At 38.0% G+C, this 17,851-nt stretch overlaps 1 protein-coding gene across 2 annotated transcripts; it reads left to right on the top strand.

Moving 5' to 3' along the window:
* The first annotated feature begins 177 nt into the window (after window positions 1–177).
* parvg (parvin, gamma) lies at window positions 178–11,517 on the top strand. Of its 2 annotated transcripts, none has more exons than XM_054619715.1 (13): window positions 178–300; window positions 964–1,070; window positions 2,204–2,268; window positions 2,923–3,025; window positions 3,474–3,617; window positions 4,595–4,710; window positions 4,803–4,855; window positions 4,937–4,971; window positions 5,083–5,144; window positions 5,770–5,838; window positions 5,970–6,071; window positions 7,366–7,438; window positions 9,471–11,517. In XM_054619715.1, the coding sequence occupies exons 2-13, from the start codon at window positions 1,007–1,009 to the stop codon at window positions 9,542–9,544; spliced, it is 960 nt and encodes a 319-aa protein (XP_054475690.1). In that variant the 5' UTR covers window positions 178–300; window positions 964–1,006; the 3' UTR covers window positions 9,545–11,517. The 2 variants fall into 2 exon arrangements, with proteins under 2 accessions (XP_054475690.1, XP_054475689.1); XM_054619714.1 differs by having other exon boundaries at window positions 4,803–4,858; window positions 9,471–11,516.
* The last annotated feature ends 6,334 nt before the right edge of the window (window positions 11,518–17,851 follow it).

The following is a 17,851-nucleotide window of genomic DNA, read 5'->3' as shown; positions in this document are numbered from 1 at the left end:
TTCTCTCGACACATACTTATTATTAAAGTCTCAAATGCAGTCCGTGACAAAGAATATACCGCCCTTATTTGAAAAACGTTGTGCAAAGGCAGTATCAAGAAAGAGGAAGTGCTACCTACTTCTCTGCCACATCCTCTCATATGTGTTTATCTTCCCTTTCCTGTGACATGTCATTTTCCTTTAAAGCAGCCCTCCCTTTTTTATATTGCTGTTTTGACAGTTGTTGGAAACATCAGTTAAGGAACTCAATTCAGCTGAAGTCATCCGATTCTGTTCGAGTCACCCTCGAAAGTGTCGAAGGTAAGCTCATTCAAAAAGGCGTTTTGTTTGTGACCTTGTTTGAAAGTTACTGTCAGACTCAGGAAAAAGGAAACCACACACACATTAAAACACACATGCTTTTCTCTTCTTCACATCCAGGAAACAACAGTTTGACACGCTCCAGGTCACGTCTGTTTTGAAAGTGTTGCTCTATGTGTTTGCTGTGCTTTGTCTCAAGACCCTGTGATTCAAAATAATGTTCAGAGGGAAAGGTGCAGCCCTGCAAATCTGTTAGGGGGGGGGGCTGCAGCACTTGATCTGTTTAACGTGCCGCTGCAAAAGAGAAACGGAAGTGAGGAAACTAAACATGTTTTTAGAAACTTCTTAACATCCTCAGTCATAAAACAAACCCTTTCAAAACCCAACTCTCGAAAACCACTGAGCACAAATTGTTTTTTTCTTTGTACCCAAGAAGCAGAAATTTGGATTTTCATGCAACAGTAAGCTGCCTGGCAGTGCAATCAGCATCTTCCACTCTGGTCAGCAAGTAACTCCGTGCAGCAGTTGGAAGTTGAGCAAATTATGGTCAAGGACTCACTGAGCCCCTGCTGAGAGAGAGAGAAACTTTCCGACAAACATGATGATGGAGAAAGTGTTTCTTCATTCTTTTGTGGTTTGTATTCAAGCTTTTCTTCTCTGCAGGTTCTGCAGACAGGTGTTGAATATCTCATCTTGAGGAGGAGCGATGGAGGCGGCTGTTTTTGAGTATCACAAAGAAGAAGACACTGTGGACATCGAGTCTTTTCAGGGTATGAGTGCATTCAGTAAACCGCTGAATATCTTGTCAGTCAATCATGATTCGTGTAATACGTTTAATATGTCTTGAAAGAAAACTCACACCTAAGTATATGTACATTGAAACGGTTATTGGTGGCTGTAATAATTCGTCTTGTCCATATTGGAAGAAATGACAGAATTTTATATTCAAAAGACTGTCATTTTGGAATTGCCCACTTTCTTTGTTTAATTTAGACTGCTGAAGTTTCAGATCAGCTATTGTTTATAAGGACCATAGCACACCACATCACATTTGTCAATTTTTGCACCTTTTTTTTTAACACAGTTTTCTGTGTAACCATAACTGCACGAGTTAATGTGCAGACATGTCAAGTCAGTCTGTATTGTTTAAGTTGTTCTGGTGAACTTGTAAGCAAACTGTTGCCTTTTGACCCATCCAGCAGACAAGGAGAGCAACATAATCATTCATATAGAGACCCTTTTTTGAGCTATGGTTTGGTCTCCACCACTTCCTGAGAGCAATATCTGTCTCTTAGCTGCTAAGTGTTTCACTATATTCACCAGACAGTCGCTTACGTGGCCTGTCTACTGTTTGGTTGGTTAATCAGAGCTTTTCTTTGTGGAAATGGCTGAGTGCATCTGGGAACAACTCTGTTGAGAGCATTGAGAGTGAATAAAAACAGAAAAGTTGTGGGCCATAAAACCAAAACAATGAGCTGAAAACACTAAAACCAAAAAAAGACATTGAATAGAGAAGCTTTAAACTGCTTTATCACGCCTCAATAATGTAAGATGTATAGAAAATAATGCATATTAAGTGTTTGATGTGACTTATTACAAAGCTTATGCAAGTTGCAGTCTAATTGATTTCCATACCATATGGAAATTAATGGAAACCATTGGCTGCGGGGAACAGTTGGAAAAATACATTATGAAATGCATGTCAGGGAGGCTTTTGAAAAAAAGCATATGTGTGTATATTGTTAAGTAGCAAACACAGTGTTATTGCTTTTTATTGAATACAATACTTAAAGTTCTAGAAATGATAATAGTGCTGTCAATCACAGAATTATAGCATGTAAAGGGTTGTAAAATATGAAACAACACAATCTGAACAATGCAGTTTGTTTGTATATTCACACAGGAGAGAAGCAGAAGCTCATTCAGCCAACGTCTTTAAAAGACCCCAAACTAGAAAAGCTAAAGGAGGTAAGAGATGAAATCCTGTTATCTACATATAGAGCTTTGTCTGAATCTATGTCTTCTATTAAACATTTACTGCAGCAGCAAAGCTCATCCTGGTCTACACAGGGAGTGTATCCTGAGTGGGCTGGAGATGAATGCAACACAGGAAATACATTACAGAGCCTGCATGTATATGTGTGCAGCAAAGAGCATGAATAATATCTGACGCGGGGAGATAGGTGGAAGGATTGGTGAAATTTTAATGAACATAATTATGAGAGGTGATGGGAGACAGCTCAGAGAGTCACGTCCAGGAGTCGTCGTCAGAGTCTGCTGGACTTGGACAAGGTTTTGATTGGAAAAGATGGCAACACAAGTGCTTCATGCAAGCGGCAGTGAAAGAGTGAATAACTCAATAAGCCTGGCATGTCTCATATAGAGAGTCGGGAGGGCACACAAATAAAATGCAGTTATTTGGGGGGAGTATTTTGGATTTGTCATCATTTCCATCTACTTCAGGAACATATTATCTCTGAAAATTGATTAAGAGAATTTAAAAAACAAAACAAGGTGTCATGCTGTTTTTCATTTGGCACATTGGAAACAGAAAAATGTATGCAAGAAGATGAAAGCGTCAGTTGTTTGTATCTGACTGTGTGATAAATTGTGTTTTGGTAGGCACTGGTTTATTGGATCAATAGTACTTTGAAACCGGAGCACATAGTGGTTCAGAGTCTGGAGGAGGATCTGTACGATGGACTGGTGCTTCATCACCTGCTGTGTGAGTTAATGCACATTTGTATGAAAGGCTATTGTTCTCATTTATCATTGCTGTACTTCCAATTAATCATTATCTAAATTTGAAGATGAAAAAATCATTACCCTTGTAGTTCACCTAAAAGCTTGTCATTATAATATCCAAAACAAAGTCCTTGCCTATAAAACGTTATCATAAAATAAAATAAAATAAAATAAAATAAAATAAAATAAAATAAAATAAAATAAAATAAATTTATATTAAATCAAATGAAATTATAAATGGTGATTATTCTATATTTTTTATAATTATTACTTTGCTGATACTAATACTACTACTACTACTAATAATAATAATAATACTAATACCAATCATAACCATAACCATAACCATAATCACAATTATAATCCTCATAAAGCCATAAAGTCATAAAGTCAAAATAATATTAATCATAAATTCCTGATTTCCATAGCCAGGTTTGCTGGTGTGAACGTGTCCGTGGATGAGATGGCACTGACCAGCATTGCTCAGATCCGAAAGCTGGGAATGGTCCTGGAGGAGTTGGACAAGAGACTGGGCCTGCAGGACAGCAGTCGGATCAAGTGGAACGTCAAACGTGAGTCATGCAGCTGACTGGGTTTGAATCAACAAGAGAACAAATGTTCTGTTCTGGCAACGACTTCCAATTACATCGGGATTTGGTGATAGCTCAAGGGTGCCATGTTTGCTTACACCAACTGTGAGGGATTTTGGTGGAGATAAACATGATGGGGTTCTGTTTTGATCAACTGTCAGTGTTTTTTTTTGTTTTTTTTTCCCTGGCAATGAGTGAGAACATTTTATTTATTTTCACAACTGAACACCTAACTGTGAATTGCATCATCTGAACTTTACCTTCATGAATCATATGACTGAAAGGACGTAAACTGAGTGACCTTTGTCTTATTAGGTTTCAAGATATTGTCATGAGCACTTACTTCTGTAAAATGGAATGCATTTCCTGAAACTGCTTCACAATGAAAGCCACCCCATGTTTGACCAGTTGTATACTTTAAATGTGAAGCAGCAGTCGTAGGAAATGTTTCATAGGGCTTTAAGAAGACAGTGAACAATGAGGCTAACAAAAAATAGGTGAATTACATGCTGCATCATTAACTGTAAATCCTGTATGGGTAGGAATTGCATAGGCAATTGAATCCAGCACGGGATTGGCGGACTCTGCCACTAAGCATAGTGGACATTTCTGGCACTACTTCACCTGCTTCTAAAGAACATGGATTGGGGGGAAAAAAAGTCTGAAGGTGTCACAACTCCAACACAATTGTAGTTTAAAGAACAATGTAATGTTGGTCGCACAATGTGTGTGTAAATGTTGCTAGAGTTTTGATTTCTTCAGACAACACAAATAACAATGAAAAGGTGCTGTTGCTTACATACATACTGTAAAATGGCTATTGATGAAAAAGAATGCAGACCATAAATTGTATCAAAAACAGGGTTTTATTTCATGATTATGATGTAAAATTTTCAGTAGTTGCAAATTTCAGTTTGTGTTCTTTTTGTTGTGTGTTTTGTTCTCTGTTTGCCTGTCAGTCATCCACAACAAAGACCTTCTGGCCACTATTCATCTGCTGGTTGCCATGGTGAGAGCGTTCCAGCCTGAACTGGATTTGCCACCGAATGTGACGGTGGAAGTTGTGATTATGGAAGTGAGTTTCCTCTTACGTTTTTTTTTCTTCTCCATTTCTTTTAACACACACCTTGTGTAATTTCTGCTTAATTTCCGTTCATTTTCATGCAGGTGAGCAAAAGTGGAATCAAATCAGATGTACAGATGGAGGTCCTGACAGAAAAGTGGTGAGGGGTTTTCTGTCCAGTGCTATTCTGTGGATGTGAGAAAACACCTCATGTATTTTCTTTTGTCTTTTTCAACAGGGACAAAGGCTCAGACTCCCTAAGCAAGACTGAAAGTGAGTAAAAGCTGTCGTAGTTTGAGCCGAGTTGACATTTTGAATGTCACTGAAGCATCGTTACAGCCCTCGATGAATTTAACACCGTATTCTGTCTGTCTGGTCACCCAGGGGAAGATCCCATCGAGCAACTGCTGAAGCTTGAGGCTCACAAGGTCAACACGGTGAAGAAGGTATAACAAGGAGAGGATAAGTTAACTGTCGCTTCTCTACCAGCAGTGAGGGAGCAAATGTTATTGTGTGACAGGATGTAAATAACTATAATAATAAACCTGAAAATAAACATGATGTATGATGCCAGAAATGATCAAATGGGAAAGGAATGGATCAAACCAATTAGCAATTTCAAATAGGGCTTGAGGCAACTATTTTTCTTATCAATTAATCTGCTAGTTATTGTTTTGATGAATTAATTAATCATTTGGGCTATAACATTTCATGAAATTGTGAAAAATGTTTCTAAAGCCCAATGGGATGCCATCATATTGCTTTCTGCAAAAAACCCCAAAGAAATGATTAGTGACTTCAATGATTAATTGCTAATTTAAATAGTTGCCAATTATTTGTCATTTGATTTGTCAATCAACAATTGATAGATCAACTTATTTCAATCTGGGCTGGTCATAGTGACTGTTATGCATACTTTTATTATTATTTGAATATTTGATTCATAATTTGGTCTATAAAATTAAAGGAAATAGTGAGTATTGATACATTTCAAATATGTTGACACATACCTAATATGTCAGCAAAATAAGACCATCCTGTTCAAACTCCCAAAAATGTGTCCATTTTCAGGCCATCTTACACTTTGTGAACCAGAATATGTCGTCCATGGGTCTGCAGGTGGCAGATATGGACAAACAGGTAAAAGAACAAACAGTTGAACACCTTTGGAGAACTTACGAGCTTTCCTGTAAATAAGAATAGACTCCCTTCTCTGAGATTATATCACCTGCCTTGGACGGGCTCCAACCGCCAGTGTGTTTCCTGTCTAGTTCGCTGACGGAGTGATTCTGCTGCTGCTGATCGGACAGCTGGAAGGCTTCTTCGTCCCGCTGTATGACTTCAACCTGACTCCCGTCAGTCACTCTGAGATGGTACAGTATGGACTCCTGACACATTAGTAAAGGAAGTGCATCGTCAGCGGGGAGATACTAGACAGACACACGAACACACACACACACACACACACACACACACACACACACACACACACACACACACACACACACACACACACACACACACACACACACACACACACACACACACACACACACACACACACAATACTTACCATTATAAGTAAATCATCATCATTATTTTGCCTGTAGTCGCTCACAGGTCATGTGAGTTTAATTTGCAACATATTTATTTATTTATTAAATCAACCGGTCAGAAGAGAAATGACCTATTTCAATTAGTATTCATTTCATTTTTGAGTGATATTTTTTTGAAAGTGTAGATATGCACAGGCTGCATTAAAAGTACTTCTGTAATATCGTCATGAATTTTTTTATTTTAATTTCAAATTTTAGCTTTTCTAATTTCCCACAAGAGCATGGTGGATAATGAGCTTCAGTACTGAAACCTGAACCCACATTATACCTATTACAATATTAGAAATGATGAAATGAATATTTTACTATTCCCATAATTAAAGTAGATGCATTATTACATCTGTGACACAAATTATATCTTTGATCTCACTTCACTTGAAGCTATGGGACTTCTCTTTTAAAAAGGGCTCTTTTATCACAGATATGAGCAATTTAGGAATAACTTTATAACACAAATTGACACTTCTGGTTATAAACACGTTACATATAAGCCTGATCCATAATACCTTATGGTAGAATATGTCTCACATAATTTTAGAATGTATGATGACCTATAATTCCACAATTCACAATACCCTTTTGTTTTTTTTTACCATTTTATAGCCAATATATTAAATTTGACTTTCATAGATCATTAAAACTCAACATATATGTTAAATTTAATTTAGGTGACATGTTCATTGATTGTTATCCAATAATATAATTTACATAAATCTGAAATTAGCAATTTGACCTAATTTAATGCTGGACTTTAACAGTAACTGAGTATTTCTATGCAATGGTATTGATACTTTTACATAAGTAAAATACATGAAAACTTCTTCCAACGCTTAAGACATGTGTTACTTTATAGTACCTACTGTACAATACTGGAACTATAAGATATCACCACTCAAATATTACTAAACGTTTTACCAAAACTATACTCCTATATATCAGTGGATAAATTAAACAGAATCTAATATATTTTACTAATATTACTATTGTTGAGAAATGCAATGTCTGGTTTTTGTGTTTGACATTTTTTTTTTTAAATCTCTTTGACCTCTAGCTTCACAACGTGACCTTGGCCTTTGATCTCCTTAATGACACAGGCCTTCAAGTTTCCAATGTTGATCCACAAGGTGAGGAAATAACACACACTGCTCACACAGCATACACACTCAACACGCAACAGAATACAATCAAATTAAAATGCCAGGCACTGAGGATGAAAACAAACAACAACAAAAAAAACAGAAGTGCCTGCGAGTATAATGATTGCAACAGAACAACACCGGAGCTCCTAGACGGCAATGTCAAACTAATCTGGATGTTATCAACTACCAAGAGCATTTATCAGAGTGACAGGGAAATGCCCAAATCTGTTTGTATATCAGGTGAAAGAGGAGGGGGATTGCCTGGGTAGTTTGATTTAATCTGCTCTGTGGAGTGCGGGTTCGACAGTGTTTTGGAGGTAAAGATGAAGTTGCTTGCGGAATATGTGACTAGTGTCTCGATCACCGTGGATGATTGTCTCAGTCCGAGGTCATCATCATTCATTTAGAGAGGCGCGGCGAGGGAGACAATCTCAAGGGGACGATGCCACTCTGGTGCCCGTTGATAGACACAGGGATTTAACTTCAACGCCATGGCTACATCTACTGTGTGTGTGTTTGTGTGTGTTTGTGTGTCTGGAGGAAGATATGGTATCTGTATTCATGAGCACTGCTACTGTGCACCACCCAGGTATCAGACACATCCCAGAGATATTACGATTGTATCAGTCGCCTGTAAAAAGTCCTCGTTCATTTTTGTGTTTGTCAGTTTCAACTTGCAACTCCCAGTTGTCAGATTTCCCACCGTGAGATCACGATTGTTAAGAGTGTGTGCATTCATCCATATGATCATACATCAGTGAAAAGCACAACATTGCTTTCTACTTGGTTTAAAAAAGGTGAGTGTGGGTTCATTGGAAACTGATTGTTTTGGTGAATTTGTTTCGGAGATGTTGCAGAAAGTACCTCTTCACTTTTAGTTATTTGACATGAAAGACTACCTATGTAATTGTTGATTTCACATTAAACACTCTTAAACACTCATTTGAAATGATTCTAATCAAATAAAAGTAAATGGTCAAAGTATCTGAGGGGTGCGGAGGTAGATAGCGACCGAGCTCGTGAAGCCCATGCGGTGCTTTTAAAATAAATATCAAAATCTTAGGCCAGCCCGGTGCACAAAGCCGGGTCCATAAATTAATGTTTTATCCCATTTGTTGAGGAAAATTTGACTACCCTGCACAGAACCCTGAACCGGAACCTCAACCAAATCCAACACCTTTTGCAGGAACTTTGACATTGATCTGACTTGTGGATACATGGGAGCAAATCCCTGCAGCCAGCTTTGATATAAATCCTGAGTAGAAGACTGGTTATGGAAGTCTGTTATAACATGTAATTTAGGGCTCATGGTTTTGGAAGGAGATTAATATTAACAATCACATATGTTATGTTTTGGGTGTCCACTCAAAAAAAATAGAGCAACTGACTAATCTTATTGTATGGATCAATCAATACAAATAGATCTCCCTCACCACCCTGCAGATCCATTATTGACAAGACGCTCTGTTTTGACTCTGAGCTCGAATCACATTCACTAGAAGTTCTCCACAATATTCGCTGCCTGCCTGTAATTGTGAAGCAAATCCTCAACATGATAACTGTTAATGTTTGGACCAGTACAATTAATCTAAGCCAGGAGCAAGTGGCTAATTTAATTCACTTTCAGTGTCTTTTTAATTACTGGCATAATTACAGTGATGGAATGAGGAATCCCGGCACCGAGGGTCTAAAAAAAGGAGAGCGCGCTGTGTGCATTAATTAGGTTAGCCGGTGGTGGAGTCGATCCTAATGTCACATTTATTCAGTTAGTGCATCTCGCAACAGAGTGCAATTTTGTTGAGATCTCGTCTCACCAAGGACGTATTGATTAAATGTCCATCTAATGTTTGTTCTTTTATATCCACCTGACCTGTTAGCATAGATTGGGAGAATAGTTATTAGCTAATGTTGCTAATGTTGATGAAAGCATTATCATGTCCTCACTGCATTAGTGGCTTTGTTAGATGCTGGAGGTGCATTATAAATACGCACTAAATGTCTCCTGATTGTGTGGCAGATATTGTCTCTCAGGACGACACTGCCACCTTGAAGGTCCTGTACGCCCTGTTCAAGAAGCACAAAGGGAAATGAGAGAGGAAGAGGAACTCAACAAACGGGAATAGAAACAGAGCTGAAGAAAAGTGAGGAACTCGACCAGCTTGTGGCTTCTTCTGTCTGTAAACTGTTACGGATGAGGTGAAGTTGACTGTTCTTAGACATTTTGCTGATGTTCTCAAGCTAATTAAAAAAATAAGTACATGTAGCTTAATATCAAGTCATACATAATCAAGTAAATCTGTGTCTATTATGGCCCGATCAGACCAGCATTAACCAGCATCAAAACTCTGGAGCAAAATCAATTCTTTTCAACACAATCCATTCTCGTGAATGGGATATTTGAGGACGTATGGAGGGAATTTCTCAGAATTTGACACAAATTTCCACTTTGACTCAAGGCTGAAATATTTTGGTGGTCAAAGGTGAAGGTTATTGTGACCTGATATCTGGTCCATTCTTGAGAACACGATATCCCAGGAACACCTAGAGGGAATTTCTTCAAATTTGGCATAAATGTCCGCTTGGACTCAAGGATTTACTGACTAGAATTTGGTGGTCAAAGGTCACTGTGACCTCACAAAACACGATAACTCAACTAATTAATGTTCTAATTATGATAATATTACACAAATGTCTGATAGGATAAAATGATGAAGTGGTACCATGTTAAACAGATGTAAACTTTAACTTTAATGTTGATGGAGGCCTACAACCACAAGGTAGTAATTCTATTTAGTTTTTTATTTATTTTTTATAAATGTTTTCAATTTGGTTCACATTCAGTCAAAATATTTGTGGTGTATGTGTTAACCAGGGTTATTTCCGTTTTTGGCTATCTCTTGCTTTCTTTCCTTCAATATATTTCCTTCTCAGTGTGACAGCGCTGGAACATGGCCCTTTTCATTTTGCTTTAACCATTGTCTTTAACTGCCATTTCTCAATAACAGTGTGAATTGATTCCTCTGCTTCCTCCATGTGTTCCTGCTGACAGTCAGTGACCTCCTCTTATTCTAGTCTGTGAATGCTATTGTCATTTCTGTCATAATTATTTTTTTGCCATGGAATTGTTCACAACTCAGTGTCACACACATGTAGAGAGGGTGCGTCACGCAACGATGGAGGGAGGCTTAGAGAATGAGACACAGACAATAGATGTGATACCATCAAAATAATTTTTGGCAAATGAAAACAGGAAAAATCCTTTGTGTTGGAATGATGTGTCATTTCTTTGTTCAGAATAAATCTATGCTAACCATTAGTGACTTGTTAAATAAAATATATTTTCACTGCCACTCTGGTTTGGGTTTGTTGATGAAGCTTTTGTATTAGCACATTGCAGAGTGAATTTCTTTGTTTTTGTCTCTGAGGTTAAAGGAACACTAAACAGTAACAACGACAGCGACTTTCACACTTCTTATTCAGTTCCCCCAGTTTTCATGCAGATGTGTTTGACATTCAGGAAGCCAATTTATTCGATTCCACCAGTGTGATGGAAAATACTCTAAATTCACATTTTATTTCCCCTGACATTTCAAAAGGTTTGCATAAAATTGGCTTGGCAGTCGGATGGAAAAAAAAGCTACTGTATAGAGAGAGACAGAAAGATATACAAAGAGACATGGAGGTGTGTTTGTGCTCTTGTTCATCATGTAAATTGGCAGTTTCAGCGGGCAGTTAAAGTATTATGAAATCAAAATGACTTATCTTGTGTTTTCCAATTTACAGCCCTTGAACTCCACATCCCCAGTGAAAGTAAACAAGATTTGTTTGTTGAAAATTAAATTGCACATTACCTTATGAAAAGCAAAACCCTTTGTAGAACACGACCAAACCATGAAAGAACAACAAAGTGCCGGCTATTTGCATTTCACAGCCTCACAAGTACAAAATGTAATTGTATTTCATAGTCGGGTGTTACATATTCCATCAAATCCTACATATTTGCTTGTCATCTCTAAATAAATAAATATTTATCATTAAATCCTTCAGCATACTGCCTTTTATGTAACTTCCTTCACCTCATCTGCTTTTCACATTTTCATATTGTATTGTATGTGAATGTTAAGTGAAAATCTTCATATCTATCAAATGTTGTGTATTTCAGGGTCAGTCGAAGGGGTTTTGAGCTCAGGGACAGTCTCTATGAAGCTTGCTAATATATTTTTCAAGGAATAAAATGTGTGTTATTGTTGCAATAAGTGGCTAAAACCTTGGTGCACAAAGAAGGTGAATGGGCTGTTTGTACTGAGCCTTAAATGACATGAAATGAACACTATTCTTGAAATGTACAAAATGATTTATCTGTTTCTTTATCTATTGTAACAGTCTTGTTTTAGACATACTTGCTAGCATCAACAATGATCTGCTCTCATGATAAATTTATTTTTAAAAATTGTAAATACCAATTCTAACTTGCCCTGTATTTTGAATGTTTTCTTTCAGAGTTATTATTATACGTTAAAGCTTCCTACCCTAATTTAATTTGAGGCCTGGATTTGAAAATGTTCAAACAAGCGTGATAAATAACAATGTGTGTGCAGTACGTGCAAACATTCGTAGCTTTGACATGCATTTGGGATGATCTTAAAGACACACAATGTCAGTGAAAGTCAAGGAAGATTAATGTCTTTTAGCCACTGTATGCATGTCAGGAAAAAGGTCACAGCTTAGCCTGTCATCAGTTTCTAAGCCATCAGAACTAACAAGGACAAATTTCAGGATAAACGTTTGAGGGATTAAACCTGTTCTGCTCCAACGACGACACCTTCTTCTGCCTTCATTAGGACTCCACAACGCCACTGACTCCTCAACATTGTAAGACAGTCACTGTACAGAGATAAATAACTTATAATGCCTGTTAAGAAAGGGCTGAGAATGTTATATAAATCATTAAATCATGTTTGAGGCTGCTGTGAGTATATTTTATAGTCTGGGGAGACCAACACCGGAGGATTTCTCAAACTGACTTGCTGTTTTGGAGAAAACAAATGATGTCCCTTTGCAAACCCACTGGAGTCCATCCAAAATGTTGACAGGAAACATGAGTAATGTCTGCCGAACTTGTCACACTGAACAGATGCATCTCTCTGTGGAAGAAAAGGAGAGCAGAGCTAACAAAGCAGCATCGCTCTCATCACTCGGCTGCTATATCAGTGGGTATATAAGTTATCACAGAGGTGACAGTATCACTGGAGGGTTAAACCAAAAGACTTAAGAGAGTTGTTTGAGATGTGTTCAAAGCAGTCAAATTTTTTTGTACAGCACATTTTTTAACAATGTACATTACTCAACATAAAAATGATGAGAGACACAAGATGAATAAAAACAAAAAGTATAGACGAAGACATGTGGACAGGTCACAAGTCTAAGAAGGTGGCAAGATGCAATGTATGAATACCATAATAGTGAAATCAGCATTCAGTCATTTCAATGAATCTATGATAAGATCTCGTGTGGTTTTATAGGTGTATTTACAAAAACATATGCAAGAGAAGTGGTAATTTATGATCAGTTTTTATGTATTTTCTTACATTTTCTGAAATATATGAAACGTTTAAACAAATTTGTATCAGACGTCGCCGTATTAAGTAAATCTTTGAAAGTAAACAAAGTTCCTAGTTTCAACTGAAGATTTTGAATGTAATGATATCCTGAAAAATGTCTGAGCATTTTGAGTTTACATGAATTTTCCACCAGTGTCTGCCATTAAAAATTAGTACATTGGTGAAATTTGAATTCTGCAAAATAAAGAAAGAACCTACAGCCTTTTATTTTCTCTCAAGAGTGAGCTTGTTTTTGTTATTTTAATGACTTATACTGAGTACCCACACTCCCTCTTTGGTGCTGTTACCCAGGAGGATATAATGAAGAATAATTTAAACTAAGTTCTGCTTACCCTTATTTTTTATGCTACAACTACAGATCCTACTGGGGGAAGCTTGTCCTCTGCATTTGACCCATCCTCAGTATTCATGAGCTGGCCGTTAGCAGCTGATACTAAACACACTATACTCTCTGGATGTGAAAATTCCCTGATGGACAGAGAGTCAAATAAATGGCCCCAACATCCACCCCCAAAAATAAATAGTAATAATGATAACGATAAAGCTATTTGCTCAAATTTTATTTCTTTAACCTTTGAAATAACCCAATCAGTTTTTAAAGGTGTGTCCTTATTTCAACCCTCACATGCTGTGTTAGAGTCAGAAATGAATGGCAGCAGATAGGAATTCATTGTGAAATGAATAATGAAAAGCAGTTTTTAAAAATGTATTGGCTTGTGTAATAATTGCATGTTTTTATTAAATATATATCATATGAATGAATCCCTATGATACCCTTCTTCAAGCTCCCATAGAAAAGCTAATGGAGGTGGGAAGGTTAACCAGTTGTTTATTTGTCAAGCTGCAATTTATAATTTATTTTTGACACTACTACTTCTTCTTGGATATATAAAGAGAACTTCACAAAGCTAACGTTAAGTCGTTTTTGTTTTAAAGCTTCTGGTTGCTTGTGCTGACATGAACATTGTAAATTGATGTGTTGGCTCTGTTTAGTTGGTGTTTGTGTTTCTTGGGATTATCAATCAGTTATGAGACTGGCTGTTCAATTTTTCTCTCAGATCTAATGTTATCTTTGGGTTTGCTGACTGTTTTTTTACTTGTATGCTGCAGTAATTCAATTGATTGACAGTGTTGGTATCAGTATTAACTGTATATTAACTTCTTAAATTGACAGTGACAATATATTTTTTTTGGTTGGTGTTGGCACTTACATTGTGACACTTTCATTCTGTCTATTTACATAATGGGGAAATACACATGTTGGGGTGTTAGGAGTCCTAGGGGCTGAGGTGGTTTTGTGTATATTTCCCTGTTGCTTGCTTGTTGCTGTTGTTTTGAGAGCTCGTGGCAAGCCAGATCTGTTGTAGAAAATAATTTTGTGGCTTCAGGGCTGTAAGCATGACTTCACACAGATCATTCACATAATTATAATCCTGTAATATTGGCTTCATGGGGAGCTCAGTATGGCTTTTGTTACATTTTCTCCACACATTTCATATTCATCTGAGCATTAGTGAAAATTTATCGCTAAATTAGGTCCAGAGCCTCTCTGACAGAAAATCGCCTCATCAGTCGCCTACTCATTGTGTTCACAGAGTAAAATGAGAGCAAGGCACAAATAAAGGTTTATATAGGGGGAAAGTGAGAAGATATGAAACATTGTTTAGTCTGGAAGGTGTGGTTCACGTGGGGGGGATGGCACATAAGCGCAGGATAGAGATGGGTTCCCATAACAGTTTGAAGTTTGAAATGTGTACAACTTTATATATGGGGCTGTGAACAGGTGTTCACACAGGTGTGTGTGTGTGTGTGTGTGTGTGTGTGTGTGTGTGTGTGTGTGTGTGTGTGTGTGTGTGGGTGTGTGGGTGTGTAGTTGTGGATGTGTGTAGTTGTGGATGTGTAGTTGTGGGTGTGTAGTTGTGGATGTGTAGTTGTGGTTGTGTGTGGGTGTGTGGGTAGTTGTGGTTGTGTGTAGTTGTGGATGTGTGGGTGTGTAGTTTTGGATGTGTAGTTGTGTTGGTGTGTAGTTGTGGATGTGTGTAGTTGTGGATGTGTAGTTGTGGATGTGTGTAGTTGTGGATGTGTAGTTGTGGATGTGTGGGTGTGTAGTTGTGGATGTGTAGTTGTGGGTGTGTAGTTGTGGGTGTGTGGGTATGTAGTTGTGGGTGTGTAGTTGTGGTGTGTAGTTGTGGTTGTGTGGGTGTGTGTAGTTGTGGGTGTGTAGTTGTGGGTGTGTGGGTGTGTAGTTGTGGATGTGTGGGTGTAGTTGTGGATGTTGTGTAGTTGTGGATGTGTGGATGTGTAGTTGTGTAGTTGTGGATGTGTGGGTGTGTAGTTGTGGATGTGTGGGTGTGTAGTTGTGGATGTGTGGGTGTGTAGTTGTGTAGTTGTGGATGTGTGGGTGTGTAGTGTGTGGATGTGTGGGTGTGTAGTTGTGTAGTTGTGGATGTGTGGGTGTGTAGTTGTGTAGTTGTGGATGTGTGGGTGTGTAGTTGTGGATGTGTGGGTGTGTATGGGGCTGTTTTCCATCTGATGAATGGACATAATCTAGTGTTTCCCATTAATTTCCTATGGTGGTCACTTTTGACCGGGAACACCATGGGTGTAACAAAGTTGACTAAACCACTCAAAATTCAATGAAAGTAGTGATCAGCAATTGTATATGTTCAAATGCCTAGTGTGGAGGATATCATGAGGCCTTGAGGCAATCAGATGTCCATCCATCCATCTTCCGTAACCGCTTATCCAGTTAAGGGTCGCGGGGGTGCTGGAGCCGATCCCAGCTGTCAATGGGCGAAGGCAGGGTTCACCCTGGACAGGTCGCCAGCCTATCACAGGGCTGACATATAGAGACAGACAACCACTCACGCTCACATTCACACCTACAGGCAATTTCAGAGTCATCAATTAACCTAAGCTGCATGTCTTTGGACTGTGGGAGGAAGCCGGAGAACCCGGAGAGAACCCACGCTGACACAGGGAGAACATGCAAACTCCACACAGAAGGTTGTCCAGCCCGGGAATTGAACCCGGGCCCCTCTTGCTGTGAGGCGACAGTGCTAACCACTACACCACCGTGCAGCCGCAATCAGATGTAAAACACAATATTTATGATTGATTAAAGTTGTAAATCGGTCAGATTTGACCCGAACACGACAGGAGGGTTAAATGCTAAGCCCATGTTTCCCTGTGTCATTACTCCTACATTCAGCTGCATGCATGGATACAGCATTGCATTTTTGTGAGTTTAATATGCTTAATAAATATCAGCTGCACAGATGACGTGTCCTAGCTTGCTGCACAAATCATGTGGATTGTAGTATACTCCCTGCAGTTTTGGGGGAATTAACTTTATTATTCACTCTCGACCTCTCAGTTGAGCTTGGTGTGTGATCAAATATTAGCTATTTACATAATAAATCTGTTTCTGTGTGAGATAGCTGACTTGGCTCTAATGAAAACCACAAAACCAATTTGCACAAAATACCATCAATGACTACAGCCTGTGAACATGTTAGCTAATATACCAAGAAATATGAAGTAAACCCCGTAGAGTTCACAAGAGATGATCAACAAGATATGGGAAAAACACATGAAAAGCAGAGACATTTTTCTTACACAAATTGTGATTATTTTTTCTGACTTTTCTCTAATCTTACTTTTTATTGTATAATAGTGGGGGGACCGTCAGACCTCTAAAATTCTGCTTTAATTAATCAATCAATCAATCAATCAATCAATCAATCAATCAATCAATCAATCAATCAATCAATCAATCAATCAATCAATCAATCAATCAATCAATCAATCAATCTGAAAGGCTAATCCTTCTTTGGTTAAACTGCTCACATCTCATTGATACTTGCAACCTGTGACAAAAGTTTGCAAGGAAACATTGCTTGACTTAAAATGGGCCACATGCCAAAAACTACTGATAAAAAAGATTATACACAGATTCAGATTTGTTTTTCACATTGCTCTCTATATCATTTTGCTTGAAAGAAACAATGGAGGACATTTGTCATGATTACTTTATGTATTAATACTTGCCTTATAATTTAAAGTTTCAAAGCCATTAATAGTTTCTATTTTTACATACATAGTTTTAAAAATATTTTTTTACTTTTATGTATTTACCTGTTTTTATTTCTGCCCTTGTGCTGCTGCAACACCCTAGTGTGAAAAACAAAAACAAATATCAATGAACACATTTTTAAAGCTTCAAAATAAAGTTATTTGATTAATAAAAATGTACATGTCACAAATGCAAGTATGCAATGTCCGCTGTGATTAGCTGAAAACAATGTGGAACAAGTGGAAAAGGCCGAGGATATAGCAGGTCAGAGGTCAGAGTTTACAATCCTGATGGCCTGTTGAAAGAAGCTTATTCTTATTTTCAATAACATCGCTTTAATATAATACTGTACAACATATTAGCTAAAACCAAACTTTGGTCTGCGCTATCCTCTCTTCGCATCAGCTAGGTGTGGTCCACCAAGGCAGTTTTACTTCAGCACTCACAACGGCTTGTTTAAATGGACGTCATGTACAGTAGCATTAATATAGGAAGGATCTTAATGTGGTGTCACCGCCACAGAAGATCCGGCCTGAGCAGACAGGGCATCGGAGAGACGAGGCCTAATGGAGTTTTAATAGATAAATGTTTGCAGGATGTATCTTGGGCTCCTCAATAACAGCAGGATGTGGAAACCCAGACAACGGTTTTTAAATGGAGATGGATGGCAGCAATTGTATTCATATGGGCATTGCGCAGATG

The sequence above is a fragment of the Anoplopoma fimbria genome, chromosome 19 (assembly GCF_027596085.1).
Source record: "Anoplopoma fimbria isolate UVic2021 breed Golden Eagle Sablefish chromosome 19, Afim_UVic_2022, whole genome shotgun sequence".
Lineage (NCBI taxonomy): Eukaryota > Metazoa > Chordata > Actinopteri > Perciformes > Anoplopomatidae > Anoplopoma > Anoplopoma fimbria.
Note: the sequence above shows the minus strand (reverse complement) of the source record. Positions and strands in the feature narration are given on the sequence as shown.

Coding starts and splice junctions, on each gene's coding strand:
- parvg (XM_054619714.1), top strand. CDS start 1,007: ATGGAGGCGGCTGTTTTTGAGTATCACAAAGAAGAAGACACTGTGGAC. Junction 3,026..3,473: donor GGTGCTTCATCACCTGCTGT/GTGAGTTAATGC, acceptor TGATTTCCATAG/CCAGGTTTGCTGGTGTGAAC. Junction 4,972..5,082: donor CTCCCTAAGCAAGACTGAAA/GTGAGTAAAAGC, acceptor CTGGTCACCCAG/GGGAAGATCCCATCGAGCAA.